Source organism: Urocampus carinirostris, chromosome 13 (genome assembly GCF_059441175.1).
Source record: "Urocampus carinirostris isolate Australia breed hairy pipefish chromosome 13, RoL_Ucar_1.0, whole genome shotgun sequence".
NCBI lineage: Eukaryota > Metazoa > Chordata > Actinopteri > Syngnathiformes > Syngnathidae > Urocampus > Urocampus carinirostris.
The window spans coordinates 32,452,011-32,475,604 of record NC_142361.1 but is presented as its reverse complement, the minus strand read 5'-3'; the positions used below and the strand labels follow the sequence as shown (position 1 = coordinate 32,475,604).

General features: G+C 39.4%; 1 protein-coding gene across 1 annotated transcript in view; it reads left to right on the top strand.

Moving 5' to 3' along the window:
• The first annotated feature begins 2,492 nt into the window (after positions 1–2,492).
• Positions 2,493–23,594, top strand: part of pdzd8 (PDZ domain containing 8) — a 41,171-nt gene continuing 20,069 nt past the window's right edge. The window contains exons 1-3 of the mRNA XM_088351413.1: positions 2,493–3,512; positions 13,546–13,671; positions 18,829–18,931. Coding sequence (XP_088207539.1) covers positions 2,551–3,512; positions 13,546–13,671; positions 18,829–18,931 — 1,191 coding nt within the window. The 5' untranslated portion in view covers positions 2,493–2,550. The remainder of the gene's footprint in view (positions 3,513–13,545; positions 13,672–18,828; positions 18,932–23,594) is intronic.

Sequence of the window (23,594 nt, the reverse complement as noted above, 5' to 3'; positions counted from 1 at the left end):
CGACCACGTTTTGATCTCCCGTCCCGGCTAACGACCCGTTTTTTGACCCCAACCACGTTCTGATCTCCCGTCCTGGCTAACGACCTGTTTTTCCGTTTAACTATGCTACAATCTCCCGGTCCAGAAGATCCAGTTCGGCATTTAGAACAGGCTCCGATCCCGAGCACCGGATCGCTGGCGCTGCCTTTCCTCTATATTTCAATACACTTGTGAGAAACGTTTTGCATCTGGGTCCTCCATCTGTTCTGGTCTTAACATTTCAACCTCCATCAAAAACGAGTTATAGCATTAAAGGAACAATGTCTCTACTGTTAAATGCCTTGTAGTGTTATTATAAAACTTTCAATAATTGAAAAAAATAACTTTTATTTAAATAATAAGCAAGAATACATGAACTATAGTCATGTTTGCACAGGTGGACCCAAATGCAGCAAAGCCGGAATCGAGACAGGTGTGTGGTGATAGGCACATGTGTCTCCAGTTCCAAACCACGCTGTGGGGGAAGGTGGTGTGTCTCAAAAATGAAATTGAAGGGGTTCGCGTTGAAATCGAAGTAGTAAGATGAGGAGGTGAAAAGGGTCCTAAATCTTAAAATAACTAAAGAGTAGGCTATAAATGATTATATGTTACCTGTGGGGAAAAGTTCCGCAAAATTATTTACTTTTTTAAATTCATGACAATTGTTTTTCATAATAAAACATCGCTAAACGCTTTTTAACTATCAGGTTTGGGTCGTAAATCACCATTCGAAAAGGGTTTCCACTCACCCGGGACTGCAACAAATCCGTTTTTCCTTGAACGCCACAAGTAAAAGGTCCAACTGAGACCACGCCCCCATGTAACATCAGGGCCCAAAATTGTAACCCGAAACTGAAGAAAAAATGGAACAAAACAAAACAAATAAATCTGATCAGAAATTGAGCGGAAAAAGGCGTTGAAACTGAAGTAGTAAGATGAGCAGGTGAAAAAGGTCCTAAATCTTAAACAAAACAAAACAAAAGAGTAGGCTATACTGTAGATAGGCCAGCACGGCAGAGCAGTGGATAGCGCATGTGCGGCACAGTTCTGAGGTCATGAGATCGAACCTTCCGGTGTGGAGTTTGCATGTTCTCTCCGTGCTTGTGTGGGTTTTCTCCGGGCAATCCGGTTACCTCCCACATTCCCAAAACATGCATGTGAGGTTAATTGGCTGGTCCAAATTGTCCCTAGGTGTGAATGAGAGAGCAAATCGTCTGTCCCTGTGTGCCCTGCGACTGGCTGGCAACCAGTTAAGGATGTCCCCTGCCCACTGCTTGAAGACAGCTAAGATGCGCTCCTGCACCCCCACGACCCTACTGAGGATAAGTGGTGCAGATAAATGATGGATGGATTGATTGGCTATAAATAAATTGGGTTGGGTAGGGTTACTTTAACTTAATTACTTTTGGACTACTCCCATATCAAATATGCTAATAAAAGACAAAAGAAACTAAATATGAATAAAATGATGACTCACAACACGTGGTAAGCTTTCTCTCCTGGCTTTGATCTCTTTGATCCCCGGCCAAACTAACATAAAATGCGACAGAAACAAAATGAAAATAAATTCAAACAGCTAGCCAACAGGCAACAGTTCTGAGGTCGTGGGAACCTCCTGCGTGGGTTCAAATCCAGCTACCGCCCTTACTGTGCGGAGTTTGTATGTTCTCCCCGTGCTTGCGTGGGTTTCCTCCGGGCACTCCGGTTTCCTCCCACATTCCAAAGACACGCATTTCAGGTGAATTGGCCGGTCCAAATTGTCCCTAGGTGTGACTGAGCGAGTGAGTTGTCTGTCCCCGTGTGCCCTGCGATTGGGTGGCAACCAGTTCAGGGTGTCCCCTGCCCATTGCCCGGAGATGGCTGGGATGGACTCCAGCCCCCCCCGCGACCCTAATAAGGATAAGCGGTACAGCTAATGAGATGAATGAGCTTGCCAACATCATTTTTGCCGTTTTATGTATTCCGTTACTCCCCAAGCCTGCACAAAATTTAGTCATTTTATTCATATTTAGAGCGAGTTGTCTGTCCCTGTGTGCCCTGCGATTGGCTGGCAACCAATTCAGGGTGTCCCCTGCCCACTGCCCGATGATTGCTGGGATGGGCTCCAGCACCCCCGCGACCCTACTGAGGATAAGCGGTGCAGCTGATGAGATGAGAGATGAGTTTCTTTTGTCTTTTATTAGCATATTTGGTATTGGAGTAATCCAAAAGTAATTGAAAGTAATCAAGTTAAAGTAACCCTGTAAATAATTATGTTTTACCTGGGGGGAAAAGTTCCACAAAATGATTTCCTTTTTTTAAATTCATAACAATAGTTTTTTTTATAATACAATATCGCTAAACGCTTTTTAACTGTCAAGTTCGGGTCATAAATAACCATTCGAAAAGGGTTTCCCCTCACCCGAGACTGCAACAAATCCGTTTCACCGTGAACGCCACAAGTGAAAAACGTCAAACTTCCGTCATGACGTCCCCTGACGTCACTGCGTTCGACCAATCAGAAGGAGATCCCCGATCTCCGGAAAGAAGCAGATGATATGGCAGCTTCTAAAGCGACCAGGTGGAACACGAATAAAACAACGACCACGAGTACAATGTAACCCCCTTTTCTGGCAGCTACTCGAAATGATTTACTTAATCCTCATTTCTGCATTTTCCGGAGCAGTCGTCACGTTAATTCTACAGTTCCTTTTCATCTACCGGAGAAGCCCGGAACCCGTCGAAAGGACGGAACAGTACGCCAAAGTAGTGCCTGATAACGCCTTGAAGGATTACTTTAATTCCCAACATGTCGACACCAACCAGCTTCAACCACAAGAAGGCACCGCCACTAGGCAAACGGAGGCCGCTTCGACGAAAGAAGCGACGGGAACCGGCGGCAGCCCCAAACAACAACAACCGCCTCCGCACGGCGACTCCGTGGACTCCGAGAAACCCGAAACATGTCATTTCCTTAATGCCATTTTTTTGTTCCTATTTAGGGAGCTGAGGGACACCCCCGTGGTGAGACACTGGCTCACTAAGAAAATAAAGGTGGAATTTGAGGAGCTGCTGCAAACCAAAACTGCAGGTCGCCTGCTGGAAGGACTAAGCCTGCGAGATATTTCTCTAGGTAATTCTCTTCCTGTTTTGAAGACGGCCAAACTTCTGAAGCCGGTGCATATGAACGAGGACGGCATGCCGGAGGAACTCAACTTTGAGGTGGACATCGAGTACAATGGAGGTTTCCATTTAGCTATTGATGTGGAGTTGGTGTTTTGGAAGTCTGCTTACTTGTTCGTGAAGATGAGGCGAGTGGTGGGCAAGCTCAGGCTGCAGTTTACCCGGGTGCCCTATACGCATTGGTCCTTTTCGTTTTTGGAGGACCCGCTGGTGGATTTTGAGGTCAAGTCTCAGTTTGAAGGGAGGCCTCTTCCTCAACTCACGTCCATTATCGTCAACCAACTCAAAAGGGTCATCAAGAAGAAACATACGCTACCTAACTATAAAATCAGGTGAGTAGAAGTAAGCTGGCTTTACTAGTCAAGTCATGTTTATTTGTATAGGCCTTAATCACAAAGAGTCTCAAAGGGCTGCACAGATCAAAGACTAATGCAAACTACAGACTACAGTGGAACCTCGTTTCTCGACCATAATCCGTTCCAGAACCCTGTTCGAGAACCGATTTGTTCGATCACCGAAATCATTTTTCCCATTAAGAATAATGTAAATCGTTTTAATCCGTTCCAACACCCTGAATGTTTACCATGAATGAACGTAAACATGAAGCTAACCCAGGCTAATCGTACGTTCGCGTCATCGTAATCTTCCGTACGAAAGATTACGCTAACATGAACCTGTAAAAATAAAAAAATCAGGTCGTTTACAAGTCATTTAGCACCACAAGTGGCTAGCGCTTCATTGGAAAGGGGGCTCCGTTCCAACACCCTGAATTTTGGGCTCAGTTCCAACACCCTGAATATTTACCTCGAATCATAACGCTAACCCAGGCTAATCGTACGTTCGCGTTATCGTAATCTTCCGTACGAAGGATTACGCTAACACGAACGTGTAAAAAAAAGATAAAAGAATTATGAATAGGATTTCTTACCTTTGTGGTGGTCAGCAGAAGGCGTAAGCAAGATCGGAAACTCGCACACCTCTTTCATATTTAGCTATTATGTCTTTCTTTAAGGCAATAGTTGTACGAACAACTTTTCTTTTTTCTACTTGCAACGACCTTCTTCGGAGGCATAGTTAGGGGCTAAAACACTCCTATTTAAAGCGAAAGCAAGAAGGGAAGTGCGCACGTGATAACAGTTGGGCACGAGGGGTGGGGGCGATCTACACGATCTACACCCGTACGCCGCTCAGCATCGCACTCTAACGTACGCACTCACGCATTACCGGCGTTCGAACTCCGAATTTTTGACCGAACACCGGAGCAAGAATTTCTCTAAATTTTTGGTCGAACACCGATTTGTTCGAAAACCGAGGTTCCACTGTATTTTGACACCATCCCCTGATCTAAAACCTACATGAGAGCAAATAATACACAGATATTGTCACCATAAAATATAGGTTATTCATATGCCAAAGCAGGGGTGGCGAACAAGTTTAACACAAAGAACCGAAAATTTTAACTGTGAGAGTCAAAGAGCCACACCATGCACTGACCTGCCATGACAGACAGACACAAACACACACAATTAAAAATATATTATTTCCCATAACACACTCCTCTCCTTACAATACAACAAGTATTGTTCTTGTGTTGATTTCAAGGGACTTGTCCACACACACAAAAAAACTAAACATGAAACAAGGCAAAGAGCCTCAGTATATAAAAAGTATGATGAGGCAAAAAGACGCATTCTTATTGGCCAAGAGCCGCATGCGACTCCAGAGCCACGTGTTCGCCACCCCTGTGGTATAGAATAGATGTGTGTTTTAAGCTTAGATTTACATTTCTACTAAGGTTGCAGATGGAATCTCAGGGGGAAGAGTATTCCACAGCACCGGGGCCCGAATGGAGAATGCTCTCGAACTTGCGTTTCTCTTCTTGGCTCTTGGGATCATTAGTAGACCAGCATTTTCAAAGCAAAGGCTCCAGACCGTAACATAGGGGGGAATTAAATCTGAAAGCTGTGAGGGAGCAAGTCAATGCATGATTTTGTATACTACCAACAGAACCTTAAAATCACATCTTAAGCTAACAGGGAGCCAATGCAGGTTAGCTAAAATCAGGGTAATGTGATCAAACTTTCTTGTCTTAGTAAAAAGCCTCGCTGCAGTGTTTTGTACAAGCCTACAATGTGTTTTTTGGGGACACTGAGTATCAGAGGTAAGATCTTGGGCCCGAAAATCGGGCCAGGTTCGGGCTTAAAATGTCAATCATTAAGCAGAGGGCTAGGCTTTTCTCTCTTTCTGTCTCTCTCTCCTTGTCACGTTTTTGTTTTTCTTTTTTCCCCTTCGTGGAGGATCTGCACAGCATGCACTTTTACTCAAGTAATAATTTAGACAAAGAAAATGCTTTCCAAAATATTAACTCGATTTCTAAATCCAAAGAATTTTTGGGGTATAAGACGCGCCGCTTCTTCCTTCCACCTCCCTTATGTCAGACGTCATTTCCGCTTCTTGCCAGTCGCTTAAATGTTTTACAAACTTTCTTTCTGCTTTTTGGCCAAATCATTTACTATTTGCAGCTTGTAATCTGCAGAATATGATTTTTATTTTCAGTGCCATTTCAGTCAGTTTTACTTTTCGTTCGCTCCATGTCACCAAAATGCGTGAAACTGTCCATTTGCAGTGCACACCTGATTTGAGGGACTCTTTCCCCCTTGTCAAAAATTCATATAAAATGCAATAAAATCCAGTTGTTTGACAAGTATGAGGACGTGTGTCCAAACCTTTCCCTATTCAGATAAAATCAAAGACTGTTAAGGCCATTTGGATATTTTTAGCCAAGTCATGTTTATTTGTATAGCCCTTTATCACAAGGAGTCTCAAAGGGCTGCACATAGCACAGATTATTGAAAACTACTTTTTTCCTTTTTTTCTCTCCCTTCCCCTCTCCTTTTCTTTGCCTCTTCCTGTCCCTTTTCCATTTCCTCTCTTACCCTTTCTCTATTTTTCTCTCTTTTTCTTTCTCTATTTGCCTTTTTATCTTCTCTTCTCGCATTCTTTTTTCTCTTCTCTCTCTTTCCTACTCTTGATCTCTCATTTGCTCTATCTCTTTTTCTATTTCCCCATTTCTCTCCCTTTTCCTCTCATTTTTTCTTCTCTTTTTCTCAATATCTTTTCTTTTTCTTCCTGTTTTTTTTCATTTTCCCTCTTTCACGGTTTACTCTTTCTTCCCACTTCATTTCTCTGTAACTCTCTTTCTCTATTTCTATCTGTTTTCCCCTCCCTCTCGTTGTCTCACATCTTAGTCATGTGAAAATATCAATCGAAAATGCCACAATCAATAAAATCAATTAACCAATTAAAATTGTTTCTGGATTAGGTCTGAAACAAACAATTGTTTAAATAATATTTTATTTTCTCTCTATTAATCAGAAAGATTTGTACATGTATATTAAAACAGGAGATCAATTGTAGACTACTTCTTTTAAATGTATGATTATTTGTTTCCTCACTCGATTCAAGTCAAAGTTGCACTTCCCTCAAATAGATGCAAAGAAAATAAAAGATCTGCTGTTGAGACGGGTGAAACCCATTTGAGGAACACACTGCTTTCAATGTCACGTCTTGGGTTTGCTTAGCTTTTTCTGGAGTCATTAATCTTCTATCATGTGACGTTAACAAGCCAAATGAACAAAGCCTGATTCTAGAGAAAGAGTTTGCTTGCCAATTTCAAAGAACAATAAGACCAAATTGGTTCCAGTTTGATCTCACATAAGGAGAATGACAAAGCAGACTGTCAACCCAACCAAAAAGTTCAGAAGAGGAAAGGCAAAAAGAGGAAAGTCAATCCTCTTACATAAACCAAATAATGCATTTATGCCTGTTCGAGAGAGTGGGGAAAGTTTTTACTTATCCTTATCTAAGTCATGTTTAAGTCATGTGTATTTGTGACACCCTTAATCACAAAGGGTCTCAAAGGGCTGCACATACCACAGATTATTACAGACTACAGATTAGTATGACACTATCCCCTGATCTAAAACCTACATGAGGGTAAGGAAAACTCAAAAACTTTAGCATGAGGAATGTCAAGTCATGTTTATTTGTATAGCCCTTTATCACAACGTGTCTCAAAGAGCTACACAGACCACAGAATATTGCAAACTACAGATTATTATTACACCATCCCCTGATCTAAAACCTACATGAGGGCAAGGAAAATCAAAACCTCAGCATGAAATTCCTCAGCCTGCAAAAATTTGGGAACCATTGATATAGAATATAAGTGTGTTTCAACTCATGAGCGCTGCCATCATTTTCGATTATTATTTTTAGTTGTTAATTTTGCCCTTTTAGAGGAGTTAGTTGACAGAAACATATACATTTTCTGTCGAAGTCAAAAAAGTTGAATATGATGCAGTTTTTTTCAGCTATTTAGGACCACAGACCACAAGTTAATTATCCAGTTGAAGATATATCTGATTCCGAATTTGGCCCAAAAGAAATAAAACACAAGTTGCCGGTGATGAGAATGTAGTTGAACAAATGAGAAGAGTAAGTCAATAAAATAAAGAAAAGTGAACGAAAAAAAGAGGAAGAGGCCAAAGAGGAACTGCAAAATGTATTGCAAAGGGCAAGAGTCTTGAAATAGAAAGTAAACACCCTAACCTAAAGTGACTGTGTTTAGTAGTTACCCACTATAAGTTGTTGTAGCTTAGAATTAAGCTGGAATGTGTAAATTAGAAAAAGAGACACTACAGAAGCCTGGAGGACACCACTAAGCAAAATTCAGTAGCCTACTTTTGGAAGCTGGTGTTCATTTGAGTTACAACTAAGCTGAGGCGTGTTCAGGAGAGTGAGCGATTGCTATCGCTAGCTATCGCTAGCTTCTGAACGGCCAATGATTATTGAGCGCTCGCGTGCCCGAGTAATCACGGGAGAAAGACCGCTTACTTTGATTTCCAACATGGCGTCGACAGTGCAGAAGATGGAGGATCTCACCCTGACGAGTGCTGTTGGCGATGTAATATATCGTCTTACATTGCCTGGTAATGTTTGTGAACAATGCAAGACAGGTATGACCCTTCCACTGCGTTTAGGATAACCTTAACTGTGTCAATATGCGAACTGTCGCTCATATCAGCCAACTCGCTCAAAGCAAGCTGTAGAACGAAATCCATTGTACTGTCGTCGGCCATTTTGGATCAGTAAGGCAATCACAGTGAGCGATTACAAAACGTTCAGCAGTGCGCGGCAAGCGATTAACAAGCGACTACATGTCTGATTACTCTCCTGAACACGCCTCTGGATACACCTGAAGCGTCTGAAAAGAATAAATAGCTGGAGATGGTCAGAGCTTGTTTGAGTGACATACTTTACCGGTTAGCTGAAGAAGCTAATATAAAAAGTGAAAGATTGCAAGAAAAAACTCAGAATTTTCATCAGCAAAAAAACAACATATTGAATTAAAATAGATCCCCCCGATTCACTTAAAATAGCCAACTTGAAGTTTGAAAAGTACTGTTGGAGGACTTGGAATTCGTTGTAGCTGCCAGTTTAATCATCCGACCTCCTCACTACAGCACGTTTTTATTTTTAACCGATGCTTCCCTCAAATGCTTCACAGTTGCACTTACGAATCTGCAGTTGAGAATGTCATGTGGTTGATGTGTTTCCCCAGTGGCTTTCTTTTCTTTTTTCCCCACTTGTTGCCATAAAGCAGTTTGTTTAGCAACGAGGAAACATTTGCCGCAGTATAGTCTCCCATTGTAGCTCCAGATTGTCCCTCTTGGCTCTGTCTTACTGTTAGTTGTTCTCATCTCATCTCATTAGCTACACCGCTTATCCTCAGTAGGGTCGCGGGGGTGCTGGAGTCCATCCCAGCAATTATCAGGCAGTGGGCAGGGGACACTCTGAACTGGTTGCCAGCCAAACGCAGGGCACACAGGGACAGACAACTTGCTCGCTCATTCACACCTAGGGACAATTTGGAGCGGCCAATCCACCTGAAATGCATGTCTTTGGAATGTGGGAGGAAACCGGAGTGCTCGGAGGAAACCCACGCAAGCACGGGGAGAATATACAAACTCCGCACAGTAAGTCCGGTAGCTGGATTTGAACCCACACAGGAGGTTCCCAAGACCTTAGAACTGTGCCGCACACGCGCTAACCACTGCTCCGCCGTGCTGCCCTGTTTGTTGTTGACTCTCTTTAATCTGAAAGTTTTTATGGTATTCCTGGAAAGGTGCGACAATTTATCATGCTAATAATCGATGAACCTGTTCTCAGGTAGATATATAAACTAATAATTTAGTCTTTATGAATGGAGTAAAAATATATACATTCAGGATAAGTTAATGTCACAAAATGGGAACAAATGTTGGTATATTCCAAAGTCAAATTAAATTGCTGGAGTCAGGCCAAACCCATAGTTCTTTCTTTTAAAGAGACCCAACCCCGAATTTGGTCAGTAATTTAAAAAAAACAACACCCAAGGTGTGAGTTGAAACATTAAAGTTGCCTGTGACCAAATAATGTTACATCAGTGCATTGTTTGGTTTCAATTTAACGAATAGAATGAGAAAAATCGGACTAAATAATCAGCAAATATTTACTTTAGGGTATCTAAAATTTTGGGGACCGTTAGAAACCTAACAATAATCATACGGTATCTAAATAATTGCATTATTAAGTCAAGTCATGTTTGTTTGTATAGCCCTTAATCACAAGAAGTCTCAAAGGGCTGCACAGACTACTATGATTACACCATCCCCTGATCTTAAACCTACATGAGGGCAAGGAAAAACTCAAAAACCTCAAAATGAGGAAATTAAGAAACCCTGAGAAGGGGCCGTGCATGAGGTAATACTACCCCTTCCAGGATGACCAGGCTGAAACATCGACATCTATTGAAATAAAGCAAAGCCCCTGAACACCAGTCACAAATGATTCCCAGACCTTCAGCCTAACCTAAATAATCAACTTGAAGCTCTAAAAATAAGACTTGATTCTTAAAGGGACAGTGTGTAATATCTAGTGCCTCCTAGTGGTACGACAAACTTTCGTTCAGTAAAAAAAAAACATTAATCTGTATACCTAGCAAAAATACTTGAACCACAAAAAATCTTAGCTAGAGAATTGTATAGTTCCTTTACACAGTGGAATCACTACTTGAGTCGCCGCCATGTTTTTCCGGCATCATGCCGCTATGCTGTGCTCTGTGGCACTGGCGCTCCCTCTAGTGGGCAAATATTGCACACGGGGGCCTTGAGTTGCAGATCGTATAGTCTGGGCACATCCACCGAATGCCTGAAAATGCTAGAAAAATAGTTGTTGATTATTGTAACAATAAGTTTGCAATTAATCGATTATGTATTGCACCTCTATTTCCTAATGCCCGCTTTGAGACTGGGAGGTCGGTGGTTCGCGCCCCGGCCGAGTCATTCCTAAGACTTAAAAAGTGGTCGGCGGCGCCCTCTGTTGGCTGCGGCTGCATTGGCTCGCTACAACGGGTCAGGTGCAATCGACATTTCGTTCTGTGTACATTGTTACACAGAATGACAATACAAGGAAATTATTATTATTATTATTATTAATACATTGTTGGAAGTACACCTGTTTATTTTCAGAACAGTGTTCACATTTTTCACCCCACAATTTGTGTGCCCTCAATGACAATCATTTCTCATTATGAATAACTTTCCTTTGCCAAAATTTGAAATCTGACAATCTGCAGGAACCCTTAGATCAATTATTTTTGAAGCTATGATTTACTTTTTGTTACATATCGGGACAAAGGGCCTACAGGACATCTACATGGGCACGTTATATTTAATTTTATATGGGTTAATCGATCGATGAACTCATCACATTGGTTTTAAAACACTCTCAATTATTGCCAGGTAATGTAAATAGTTTTTAAGCACTGAACTAGATATTATGCATTACAAAAATCAAAAGGCTAATAAGGCCAGCTCAGAAACTATAAGAGATATTGCAAATACAAAAACATTTAGCCAGCGATTTAAATGTTAGCCTTAACATGTATTACTTGATGAGAAATGTATATTTTTTATGGCGTGCACAAAGGCACATTGGGGACAAAACTTGCCCCAATTCAACTTATTTTTTATTTTTTTGAACCTTCTTTTACATATATTTTGTATAATATGATATTTTTGTTCTGTGCAGCCCTTTGAGACTCTTTGTGATTAAGGGCTATACAAATAAACATGACTGGACTTGACTTTACAGTTTTCTATGCATTTCTATGTTATTATGTTTTCACCATGCTGTATCTTTTAGAAGTAGAGTTAAACTTGTCTAGGTCGAGCACAAAAACGTCAGCCTTGCATTAGGTCAATGAGTGATTTACATATTTAAATCACAGGTTAGTTTATTAAAAAATGTTTTAAATAATATTCTATCATGCATTTACAGTCACTGTCCATGTCAATTTCTCATGCCAGTTAGTGACCCATGCCCCAGCTATTACTATTAAATGTCAACATTTTGGCTAGCTTTTGAGTTATTGGTTTAGTTAAGTCAAGTCAACTAATGTTTATCTGTATAGCCCTTAATCACAAAGAGTCTCAAAGGGCTGCACAGATCAAAGACTATTGCAAACTACAGACTATTATGACACCATCGCCTCATCTAAAACCTACATAGGGCAAATAATACACATATTATCAACCTAAAATATAGGTTATTCATATGCCATAGAGTAGAAGGGTGTTTTAAGCTTAGATTTAAACATTTCCACTGAGGTTGCAGTTGAATATTATAAGTACTTTCTACTTTTCAAGATCATCAACTGACAAATTTAACAAAGACAGACACAAAATTTCACAACTATTGGTAGTTTGTCTGCAAATTTCATTCTTTAACGTATATCAAATTACTTCATTAAAAATATATGTAAATTCTGAGCTGGCTATCGTGACGGTGTGAGGCTGTGAATCAGCTTCAATCATGCAGTGAGTGTGGGAAGATGATGTAATGGTGTGCGGCCTGAGTGAACCAGAATTGGACCTGGGGATTTTCTATGCTGTCACAGATGGTAATCGTGTGGAGGGGGGGCGGGGTCGGGATTGCTGCCCACATCAGGCCATCCAAACGTTGCAGCTCATTTTGAATTTTTGAGTTTCAAAATCCTTGTTGTATTAGGAACGGGAGCGAGAGCAATTTTCAAGACAATTATAGTAGGCCAAGGTTCAAAGGTAAAAAAGAAAGGTAAACAATGAAGAAAAACAAAAAAAATAGAATAGAATATACCTTTATTGTCATTGTTACAAAATGGGTTAACATATTGTGACAACGAAATTGGGCATGACACTTTAGTTTCACACATTCACAGTGAGGTAAAGAAACCAAGAAGATAAGGAACAGAGAAGATAAGGTAATAAAACAAGGAGGATAATGTTATAGTTATAATTTACACAATATTTACACAAAGAAATGATGGCATGTAGGATGTTACATACGGTTGGTATCGTAAGGGTTTGTGCAATATGCATTTGGTTTAAAAATAAAGGGTATATCAATAATTTCCCCCAGAAATTGAGTCAATAATCTTTCATTTCATAGTAAAGACGCAAATGTGTATTCCAAAATGTAACTTGAAGGAGTCAATAGGGACAAAAATCACAATAGCCACGTGTCAGCTCAAGTATCTCATTTTAAGTTCCAACTCATCCATCCACCCATTATCTGCACCGCTTATCCTCAGTAGGGTCGCGGGGTTGATGGAGCCCATCCCAGCTATCTTCAGTCTGTGGGCAGGGGAAGGTTCCAACCCATTCTGACAAAACACTTAAGTTAGTTTTGCCAGAAAGTTACCTGTTAAATTGTGTTAAATGTAAGAACCTTTATGAAGATCTACTACTTGATATTTTCAATTCGAAAATTGTCTAAAAGGTGAACCTGTAGTTGTTTTTTTTGTTTGTTTTTGAAGAAGAAAAGCTGTAAGAAGAAAACAGGTCTAAACTCTTTTAATGAAGGGTTTATTTTAAACAAAACAAACTTTTTGGGGCGTGTTTTTCCATTTTAAGTCATGTTTTGGGTAAAATGAGTAACCCAAAAATGTTACCCAATCTGATGTTTTGGTTTATACTGACTTTATTGTGTCTTTTTCGTTTTGAGTTTTTAGAGTGGATGAGCAAGAGATGCATAAATGAAATAGTAGCAAGTCTTGTTAGAAGAAATGTAGTTTTGTGTGTTATCAAAAAGTAGAATAACCTATTTTAGACCCATTTGGTTTATATCTAAGCTAACTTGAATAATATCGTTCTAAGAATGATCATTTTTCTTGCAGGCAAACCAAGTACTGTGTCGCACCTCTATTCCAATACATTTACTTTAAGAGTGATAATATTTGTATTTATATTTTTTTTATAACAAACGTGTTTTATTTATTTACAGATACAAGCCTTTTTTCCCTTTCCAAGTGCAGCCACCTGTGGGATCAACATCAGATTTAGAATTGTCCATCCAGGACAGCCGACTTGTGGAAGGCCGTCTCAAAGTTACGCTGATTGAATGTAGCAGGTGAGTCAGCTGATTGAATTCTTTTTTTCCTTATACCCCTCTGCAGTGCGGGTAAATCGTCTGTCCAGATAACGTTAGTCCATTTTAATAACGGCCGGGTGATGTGACAATATTAGATTGTTTGCGAATTTAATGAGATTGCGATCTTCAAGAAATTGCAACGTCATTAGATCGTCTATTTTTTTGTTCTTTTTTTGAGGCCCATTATATTCCGGCAAGTTTCCAGAATTCTGTGATTAATTCATTCACTTATTTCCTTGTATTGAGGTTTTATTTAATCATAGATATAGAAAATTGCTCCGTAAGCTGTGGCTCCGTATGACAAATGACCTTTGTGCTTACACACTTTCACACTTATTACGTCATTTCCACAAAAATGAAGTCAACACCAAAGCATTAACTTCGCTTGACTGACTTTGGTAGAGCAACTGAGTGTGTCCAATCTTTATTGTTTCTAATTGCTTGTTGAGTGCTCACAACATCCTTAAGTTTATATATAGGCATAGCTTACGGATCACTAAATAGAATGTCAGAGAAGTCAGGTCACTGCAACCTCATCTCATCTCATCTCATTAGCTGCACCGCTTATCCTCAGTAGGGTCGCGGGGGTGCTGGAGCCCATCCCAGCAATCATCGGGCAGTGGGCAGGGGACACCCTGAACTGGTTGCTAGCCAATCGCAGGGCACACAGGGACAAACAACTCACTCGCTCATTCACACCTAGGGACAATTTGGACCGGTCAATTCACCTGAAATGCATGTCTTTGGAATGTGGGAGGAAACCGGCGTGAAACCCACGCAAGCACGGGGAGAACATACAAACTCCGCACAGCTAGGCCGGGAGCTGGATTTGAACCCACGCAGGAGGTTCCCACAACCTCAGAACTGTGCCGCACATGCGCTAACCACTGCGCCGCCGTGCTGCTGGTCACTGCAACATTGTTTTTAAAATAAAAACAATAAGGAATCATAAAATGACAACAGAATGCTTTAATCCCTCTTTTATTGCTGTTAATGGGGACCAGACCCCCCGCGATATGTGAAAGTCCGCAAAGTAACCCCCATCCCTATTTTTAACATCCGCTCCGCCTGCCCCCGCTCACAGCAATAGTATAGTGGGGATAAAGGAATGCAGCTGCATGGGTGCTGTTCATTTTAGGAAAGGGGGGGGGGGGGGGGGGCTGCCACACAAATGTGCTCTCTTGACCCGCGCTACCAAGCAATAGTTGACTAGGGATAATGGATTGCGGCCAAAGCAGTGCCATTCTTTTTAGGTGGGTCACAATGGCATGCTTCTGCGGTCTTAACTATGAATTTAAAAAAACGCTCTGTGTCACTGCTTTCAGCAGCAATTACCCGGTGATAATGGATTGCGGCGAGACTGACTTGCTTCCCGAAAAAAGTACCATCTGCCGGCCCCTGCTAGCTGCAATATGAAATGGGGAATATGGATCGCGGCCTCACAACTGTTCATTTTAGGAGATAACGGGAATAGAAAAGCTGTCAAGCCCAACAAAAATGTGATCAGCTGGCCACCGGTCACAGCAATATGTGATTGGGAATAATGGATTGGGGAATATTTTTACATCAGCAATGTACTGAGGCCATGAACTACAAAGTACGAAGTTGAGCAGGACTACACTATTGTTAAAATCCTACATCACAATGCATAGCTTAGGGGTCAGCCTTTTTGGACCCCCAAAAATATATCTGCAGCAGCCCCCAATATCTATATATAATCCCTATAAGAAAGGGGAACACGTACTGAATTTATATTCATTGGGATGTCTGTGTCATGTTTGTCATCCGACAGAAACCATATCTTTTTTCATTTTAAAATATTTTTGATAAAGAGCTAGGGCACAACCGGTTGCCGACCCCCAGGCCGATAAGCATACGAAAGAAACCCCTTTGTAGATTGAAGGCAGTGTGTGCTTTAGTGCAGTTAGTCGATATAGTGTGCTTTTGTTCAATTTAGTAGTTATTCCTTAACAGTTTAATATGTCTGCACTATTCAAATTAAACACCTTAAGAGGACAGAGTTGGTTTAATATATGTATAGACAGTGGCTTGCGAAACTATTTGGCCCCCTTGCACTTTGTCACCTCTTGCCACGTATCAGACTTCAAACATCAAGATATAAAACTGGAATTTCTTGTGAAGCATCAACAATAAGCGGGACACAATCATGAAGTGGAACACACTTTCTTGTATATTTTAACCTTTAACAAATAAAAAACGAAAAAGTGGGTGTGCAAAATGACTCAGCCCCTTTACTTTCAGTGCAGCAAACTTTGTCCAGAAGTTCAGTGCGGATCTCTGAATGATTCAACGTTGATCTAAATGACTCACGATGATAAATGGAATCCACCTGTGTGTAATCAAGTCTCTGTATGAATGCACCTGCACAGTGATAGTCCCAGAGGTCTGTTTAAAGCGCAGAGAGCATCATGAAGAACGAGGAACACACCAGGCAGGTCCAAGATACTGTTGTGGAGAAGTTTAAAGCTGGATTTGGATACAAAAAGATTTCCCAAGTTTTAAACATCACAAGAAGCACTGTGCAAGCAATAATATTGAAATTTAAGGAGTATCAGACCACTGCAAATCTACTAAACTTTCAGCTCATACAAGGAGAAAACTGATCAGAGATGCAGCCAAGAGGCCCCATGATCACTCTGGATGAACTGCAGAGGTCTACAGCTGAGGTGGGAGAATCTGTCCATAGGAAAAGTTATAGGAAAATGGTCGGAAATTAGCAAAAGAAAAACATGCTTAAAAAAAGAACCATGATAAAATCAAGATCATCCCATAATTTCAACCCCTGTTCTGCTTTCCACAATAGAGCTCAGTTCAGCAAGTATCACAAGACAGTGATGCAGCAAGTCATTGAACCTGTTTCGTGAAAACATATTTGCACACACCCTTTCTAATGTGCTCGATTTACTGAACGTGTGAACCTTTCTTCGTTGTGGTGGACGGGGAATGGAAAGATTAGATCGTGATGGTATTTAAATTATTCATGTCCATTACAACCCAGTTGCCTTGCCCTTTTAAATCACTGAACTCAGTTTGCAAAAGATCTGCTTGGAGATAGATTTAGAAAACCTTGCAGGGAGGGCAATTGTTGTTTTTTTTGTCACTTCAAACGCCTGAATCAATACTTGTGTAATATTCTGTTGGTTTTCTGTAATGGGGCAGGTTGAAGGCCTGTACCATAAATCAAGTGCCTTATGATAATCTCTTGTCACTAGTTTTTTTTTGTTAGTGTAGAATAGGGATGATTGAAGAGGTCAAACAAAAACTTCAAATATTCAAAGTGACTCTTATTCACATATTAGATGTTGCTTTTGTATACATCCAAAATGAAGTAGTGAAAGCTCTCTGAGCTTTTTTTTAATGTTTCTTGGTCGACTTCTTCCTGTTTTTCATTGTCAGACGTTGCAATTACATTATTAGAACAACAGAGGGCAGCATTTTCATTTTCTTGGTTTCTGTGGATGATACAAAACCTTGTCATAGATTAAGTGAGGTTCTGTTATTTTCTTACCAAAATGATGACCTAAGTTCGCAATTTTCTGCTCAGAGTTTAATTAAAAATGGAAGTATATGTTTTTCATCTTTCCTGTATTTTTCATTCTTATTATCTTATATTTGTTTAGCTTTGCATTACGAAATATTACACATTTTATATAAAGGGCCCATATTTTCTCTTTGGTCTGTCTACATATTTTATGATGACAATTCCTCCCAGGAAAAAAACATAAAATAAAACCTTATAAAAACAACAATTTAGTCTTGCATTGTTTCAGATTGAAATAGCAACTCAAAAACTGTAACGCAGGCGCCACTGACGTGGTGCTCTGAAAATAAATCACCAGTGATGTGTCATCGTGATTTTCAAGGAAATTTGATTACTAACTGGCATGAGAAATCCTTGACATGAGCTTATGTTAAGCCTGCTTTTAATAATGACAACCGTGTAATAGCATAGTAGTAACATAGTAACAACATTGTAATAACCTTTTTATTTTAAAATACTTATCTAACTGATTGCACCTTGTACGGATCAGAAGCAAAAAAGTATCTCTCAACTTCTAAAAGGTTGGTTACCCCTGTCTTTAAGACTTATGCAATTATTCTATTGCTTTGTTTTGTTGTCTGCATCATTTCAACGTTTTCACAAACATGTTCTGAACATCCATCCATCCATTATCTGCACCGCTTATCCTCAGTAGGGTTGCAGCGATGCTGGAGCCCATCCCAGCTATCTTCGGGCAGTGGGCAGGGGACACCCTGAACTGGTTGCCAGCCAGTCGCAGGGCACACAGAGACGGACAATTCGTTCGCTCATTCACACGTAGGGACAATTTGGATCGGCCAATTCGCCTGACATGACATGTTTTTGGGATGTGGGAGGAAACCGGAGTCAACCCACGCAAGCACGGGGAAAACATGCAAACTCCACAGACTTGGGGCTGCACAGTTTTGGAAAACAATGAAAATAATTTTTCATACTAGTATTGCAATTTCAATACTATTTTCTGCGCTAGTTATGTTTTTGAGAGAAATTAATCCTCCTGTTGTCCTCAGGTCAGAACGGCCCACCACTGTGTTGTTAAAAAAAACCCAAAATCCCCTTGAATAATATTGCATTTAACTTTAAATTTTATATGACTTTTCCTAGATTGGTTCCAACAGTTGAAAAAAAAGCAATGTTGTTTTTATTCACATTTCCATGCACGTTGTACTAAAAAAAGGACAAACATTGTCCTTAAAATGAAGACAACACAAGGGTTAATCATATTGACACACGTTAATCTTCATAAAGCAGAGCCCTCTTCTGGGGAGCTTTGTTACAGTTGCTGTCTGCTCACACAAGGCTTAAACCGCTGTGTCTTGCGATGACACAATCGCAGTACATCAGATTGCACCATCAATTTCGGTTAATAGAGCTGACCTTGTATGACTTTCAAGTTTTTGCGTAAAATAAATCGTTGAATGTAACGTCCTGACGAACACCAAAATGATGAAAATGCAATACATTTATAACAAAGGTTTGAGGCCACATATAGCTTTATTTTTTCGAGTTGTACTTGAGATATTTTACAGCAAGTTTGAGAACTCGTGTGACGCATTCTGTTTTTCGGCTCGCAGACTCTTCATTTTGGGCTCATATGACCGAGAAACCTACGTTCACTGCACCCTGGAGCTGAGCAGCCACCAATGGAAGGAGAAGACCCGTAGCTCCATCAAACGAGTGAGTCATGATAAACATAAGTTCTTCCTCATAAGTTTGGATATATTTTATGTAGGGTTATGCATGTTAGTAATGAATAATTTGTCAAGATTCCACTAAAAAAGAGCAACATTAAGTTTTAAAAGTAAATCCTCCATTAAATATCCATTGCTAAATAAAAGGAGACAGATGAACGCTCATTTTGGCCTAACACAATTACCGCCTTCCTCCCCTGCTTGCCGGCACCCGTCTTATTGACACATTCATATAAGCGTATTTTCATCTTCCATTCATGAGATTATCCCATTGCTGACATTTGGAGTGGCAAAGGACATTTTGAGCGAAGCAAACCTTTTATAATTGGCGCAATTTAGAGGAGGCACAGTTATCGCTCCAGGCTTGACTGATGACCGTTTTAGTGTGAAATGCCAACATTAACTACTGGCTGCGGCTCCAGCAAACCTTTAGAATGTACACATACACATGCAAAAGTGACATTTACATCAGTGTGTTTAAGGATGATTTAAGTCTGGACGGTACAGTACTATTTCTGGTGTCCAGTAGGTGGCAGTAAAATACAGGCGCTCATTTGCTATCTCTGTTAGACATTACTGGTCTGAGATTAGGTTCCCTATTTATTGGGAAAACAACTCTTGAAATCAATCGAAGGTCTCATGCTAGACCTTTTTTTTTAAAAACATATAAAAAATAAATACATCATGTCTTTTACCTAATTTGTGAGATTTTTTGTTGGAAATGTCCTATAGATAGATGGATAGATAGATTTAGTAGGTAAAAACAAAAAAATACTCTCCTTGAGAAAGGTGTGTTTTACTTTTATGTTTCATATGTAAAATCTATTTGCTTTAAATGGTCTCCCGACTCGTGTAATAAAAAGTAAAATGAAAGTGCGCATAATCATAAATTATCTTTTATAGCCTTTTATAATTTTACCTCCCTTAAATGCTTTCTTGAAAAACTTCAATACCCCAAATTTACATGTAAGCTGTTATTGTTTTTAAGGCACCCCAAGCAACGAGGGTTCATTTTTTTCATATCCCTGCAAGTGGCAAAACGGCTGCCAAATAAGATGGATAAAAACAGGTTTAACACTTTATCTCACTCAGTCGATAAGCAAATGTTAATTCATGATTGTTTACTGGACAGCCAAAATAAGAGTTTTTGCCATGGGCGCCTCATTTGGAATTTATGGCATTGTTTACACAGTTTTGTTTACATAGTTGTGCTGTTATTATACGCTTATTTGTTCGGCTGTTTACAAAAGTGATAACTAACCAAGTGATAAAGGATCCCTTATTTTGTTTCTTTGTGAGGGCACACAATACTTTAGAAGCTAATTGTTGAGAAACTGACATGATTTTGTGATTTCATGCTCATCTTTGCGGGTTTTGTTAGTGTAGCCTAAAGATAACAGCAACCCAAACCCTTGATAATATTTAAACAAAAAAAAAAAAATTTTTGAGCACATCTCAGAAATGCACATACATGGCAACTGCCAATTTAGGACTTTGTCATAGGCTGTGATGATGACATAGCCAGAAGATGGCGTCAGCCAGTAGAACATTTCCGAATTCCAGACAGCATCTTTAAAGTAGGCTCCCCCTCTTTTCGAACTGCATTTTGATTGTAAGAATGTGGTATTTTGAACAAAACACTACTGGAAATATAATTTTGACAATAATATAACACGATTAATCAAATAATGGATACAAACAAAAGAAAAGTGACAAAATAATTAAATTCCGTGAATAACACAATCACACTCACACACTACCCCTGCCCCTTGTTTATCATCTTTATTTTACTAGTGCGACTTGTGTATAGTACATTTTCGAACAGTATCAGCAGAGAACTCTCAAACTGTGTCAGTTCCAAGTACCGGTATTGTTTTTTTCTGTTGATAAATATATGGGGGAAGCCAACCGAGGCTGGCATTTGAGTTTGAATTATCAAGCGGCTGCAGAGTGCGTGTTCTCGGCAGGAGAACTTGGTCAAGATCAAGGGGTTCGCCATCTGGAAAAGGTCACATCAACATCTTATCTAGCTTTTTCCTTTTTACTCATGATTGCTTATATACGCTTCCTTTGCCATTTCTTATGAAAAATGGTGTACTAGGGGGTGCCGATGGTTTTATTGTTAAAAAATATTCCATTTGAAGCTCTTGGAGATCCATTTCAAGCACTATTAATATGTTCAGCTTTTTTTAGGTGTTAAACATTGGTCATATTCTTCTGCCGTCCCTTATTCACTGAAACTGTCAGACTTGTGTCTGTTTCTAAGCGATTACTTTTTAAAATACAGTATGATGAAAAAAAAATCGTACACTTAAAACACTTAACAAAAAAATAAACCATCCAAGAACTACTTTATAAACAAACAAACAAAAGCAAAACTACACTTGAATCAGTCGGGATGGGCTGGAATTTTAATGGTTGGATCAGGTTAGTCAAACTATGGCCAGCTTTTAATCGGCCCGCCAATCAAAAGGTTTGAAAAAAGGACAAAAAAACGAAAACTATTTGTTTTGGTGCCACCCCTATTCTCCATAAAAATATATTTTTCGTAAAACATTATGTACTGCAAGCAATGTAAATGTCATCTTTTTTTAATCCTTTTTTTAAACCAAGTATTTTTCTGTATTTGCATTTTTTCATCCTTGTCTTATTTATTAAGAACTTTTTTAAATGTCATGCAGAAAAAAACACGTTTGTATTAAGAGTTTTTTTTAATACAGACGCTGCCCTACTTACGAACGTTCGCTTGTAAGTTGAATTTGTTCATAAATTGCTTCAGCGCTATAGTTTTTATGTTTAAGGCTTGTATAAGTAACCTTTATGGTTTTGTACTAAAAAAATAAACATTTCATAAAATAACGTGCTCTATAAAGATAAATAAAGTTAAACTTAACTTACTTTTGGAAGATGAGCTTCAAGAGTTCCTCCTCTCTGGTAGAAAGTGGGCAAAAAAAAAGCGATCCAACTATTTTCTCAACCGCATAAGGCTTTCTTATTCCACATTCATTTCTAAAGAAACTGCTCGCCGCTTCTTCACACTTTACAACAACCATATTGAGTGTATGCATGAGATATTTAACAATAAAAATGGCAAAGTTCTTAGCGCACTGGAGATACAGTTTAGAATGTTTACACATGAACTATGAAGAGAAAGCAAATTTCTTCTTCAGGGTGGATGCTGTGTGACCTCTCACAGCGCCACACGCTGGTAGCGGCGGAATGAAGCACTACAGTACTGTCCTGTTTTCGGAAAAAAGTGCACATAATACAAAAGCTAACTTACAGCAATATCCGGATACTTTTCGACATCCCGAAAAAAACTATCCGTATCTACCGTTTTTCATAATTTTAATGGTCGTAAGTAGGGGAGCGTCTGTATGCATTAAGACATTTAGTGCTTAAAAGTGGGCAATTCATATTAATGGTACATTTATTTGATTCTTAGTGCTTCAAAATAGTAAATGGTCTGCATTTCTACAGCGCTTTTCAAGTCAAGGAAGATCTCCCAAAGCTCTTTACAATGTGCTTCACACTTACCCATTCACACACACATGCACACACCAATAGTGGCCATGCAGCCATGCAAGGCGCGGACCTGCTTATTGGGGGCATTACGGATTCAGTGTTTTCCCCAAGGACACTTCGACATATAACACGGACGAGCCGGGAATCGAACCTAAATCAATTTGATGAAGTGGTCTATCTAAAACAAATATACATTTAATAATAAAAAGTACATACAAAAGTCAGTATGTTTATTTATGCATTTAAAAAAAAAATGGATATCTCATTTTCCTCGTGCATTACCAGGAAATTAAATTGCTAATCTGTATTGGCAGATACAAAAAAAAAACAATAATTAATCTTGTTAATTCAATGCTGCACGAGACACAAAAAGTTTGGGTTGGATCATTTCTTTACATACAAACCTATTAAATAAGCACCAATATGCAGCGCCATTAATAGTTAATTTTTAAGGAAAACCTTCAAATAATCATCATTTGTAGAACTCATCACTTCATTTTGTGGTACACTTGATTTTTCCATCCATCCAGTTTGATCCATGTGCTTGCGAGAAATATAAAAGCCGCAATTCAGGTGCAGCTAGATTTTATCCATCAAATTTCCGTTGGGCAGCCTTTATTGTTGAACCTTACCGTCTTTTTACACAAGTCATTGTGCATTGGTATTGTCAAATGCTATATTCGGTCGATCACCCGCTTTTTGCACTATGTATATTTTGAATGTTCGATTCTGAAGCCATATCTTTGAGTCTTTTTTCATATACCTTATGTGACATTTATACATTTTTTTACAAAGGAACATTTGGGCTTGTGGGTGTTAAAAGGGGGCAATTACCTTCTTGTTTCACGAAAAAGCCTAATAACCGGGTGAGGTTTACTGGCTTGTGATGGATAAGGATACAAATGTAGAGAGTGGCACCGACACCATATGTATATGTATATATATATATATATATATATATATATATATATATCTATCCTCAAATCAATTGAATTTTTTGCTGTTTGAGGATGATCATGGTGATAATAAATGTAAAACATCCAGGCAGGCTTGGTCATCACCAACATCAATGAAATTTGGGTGATATGTTTTTGGAAATGGAACCTGGTTACAACCCTCATTAG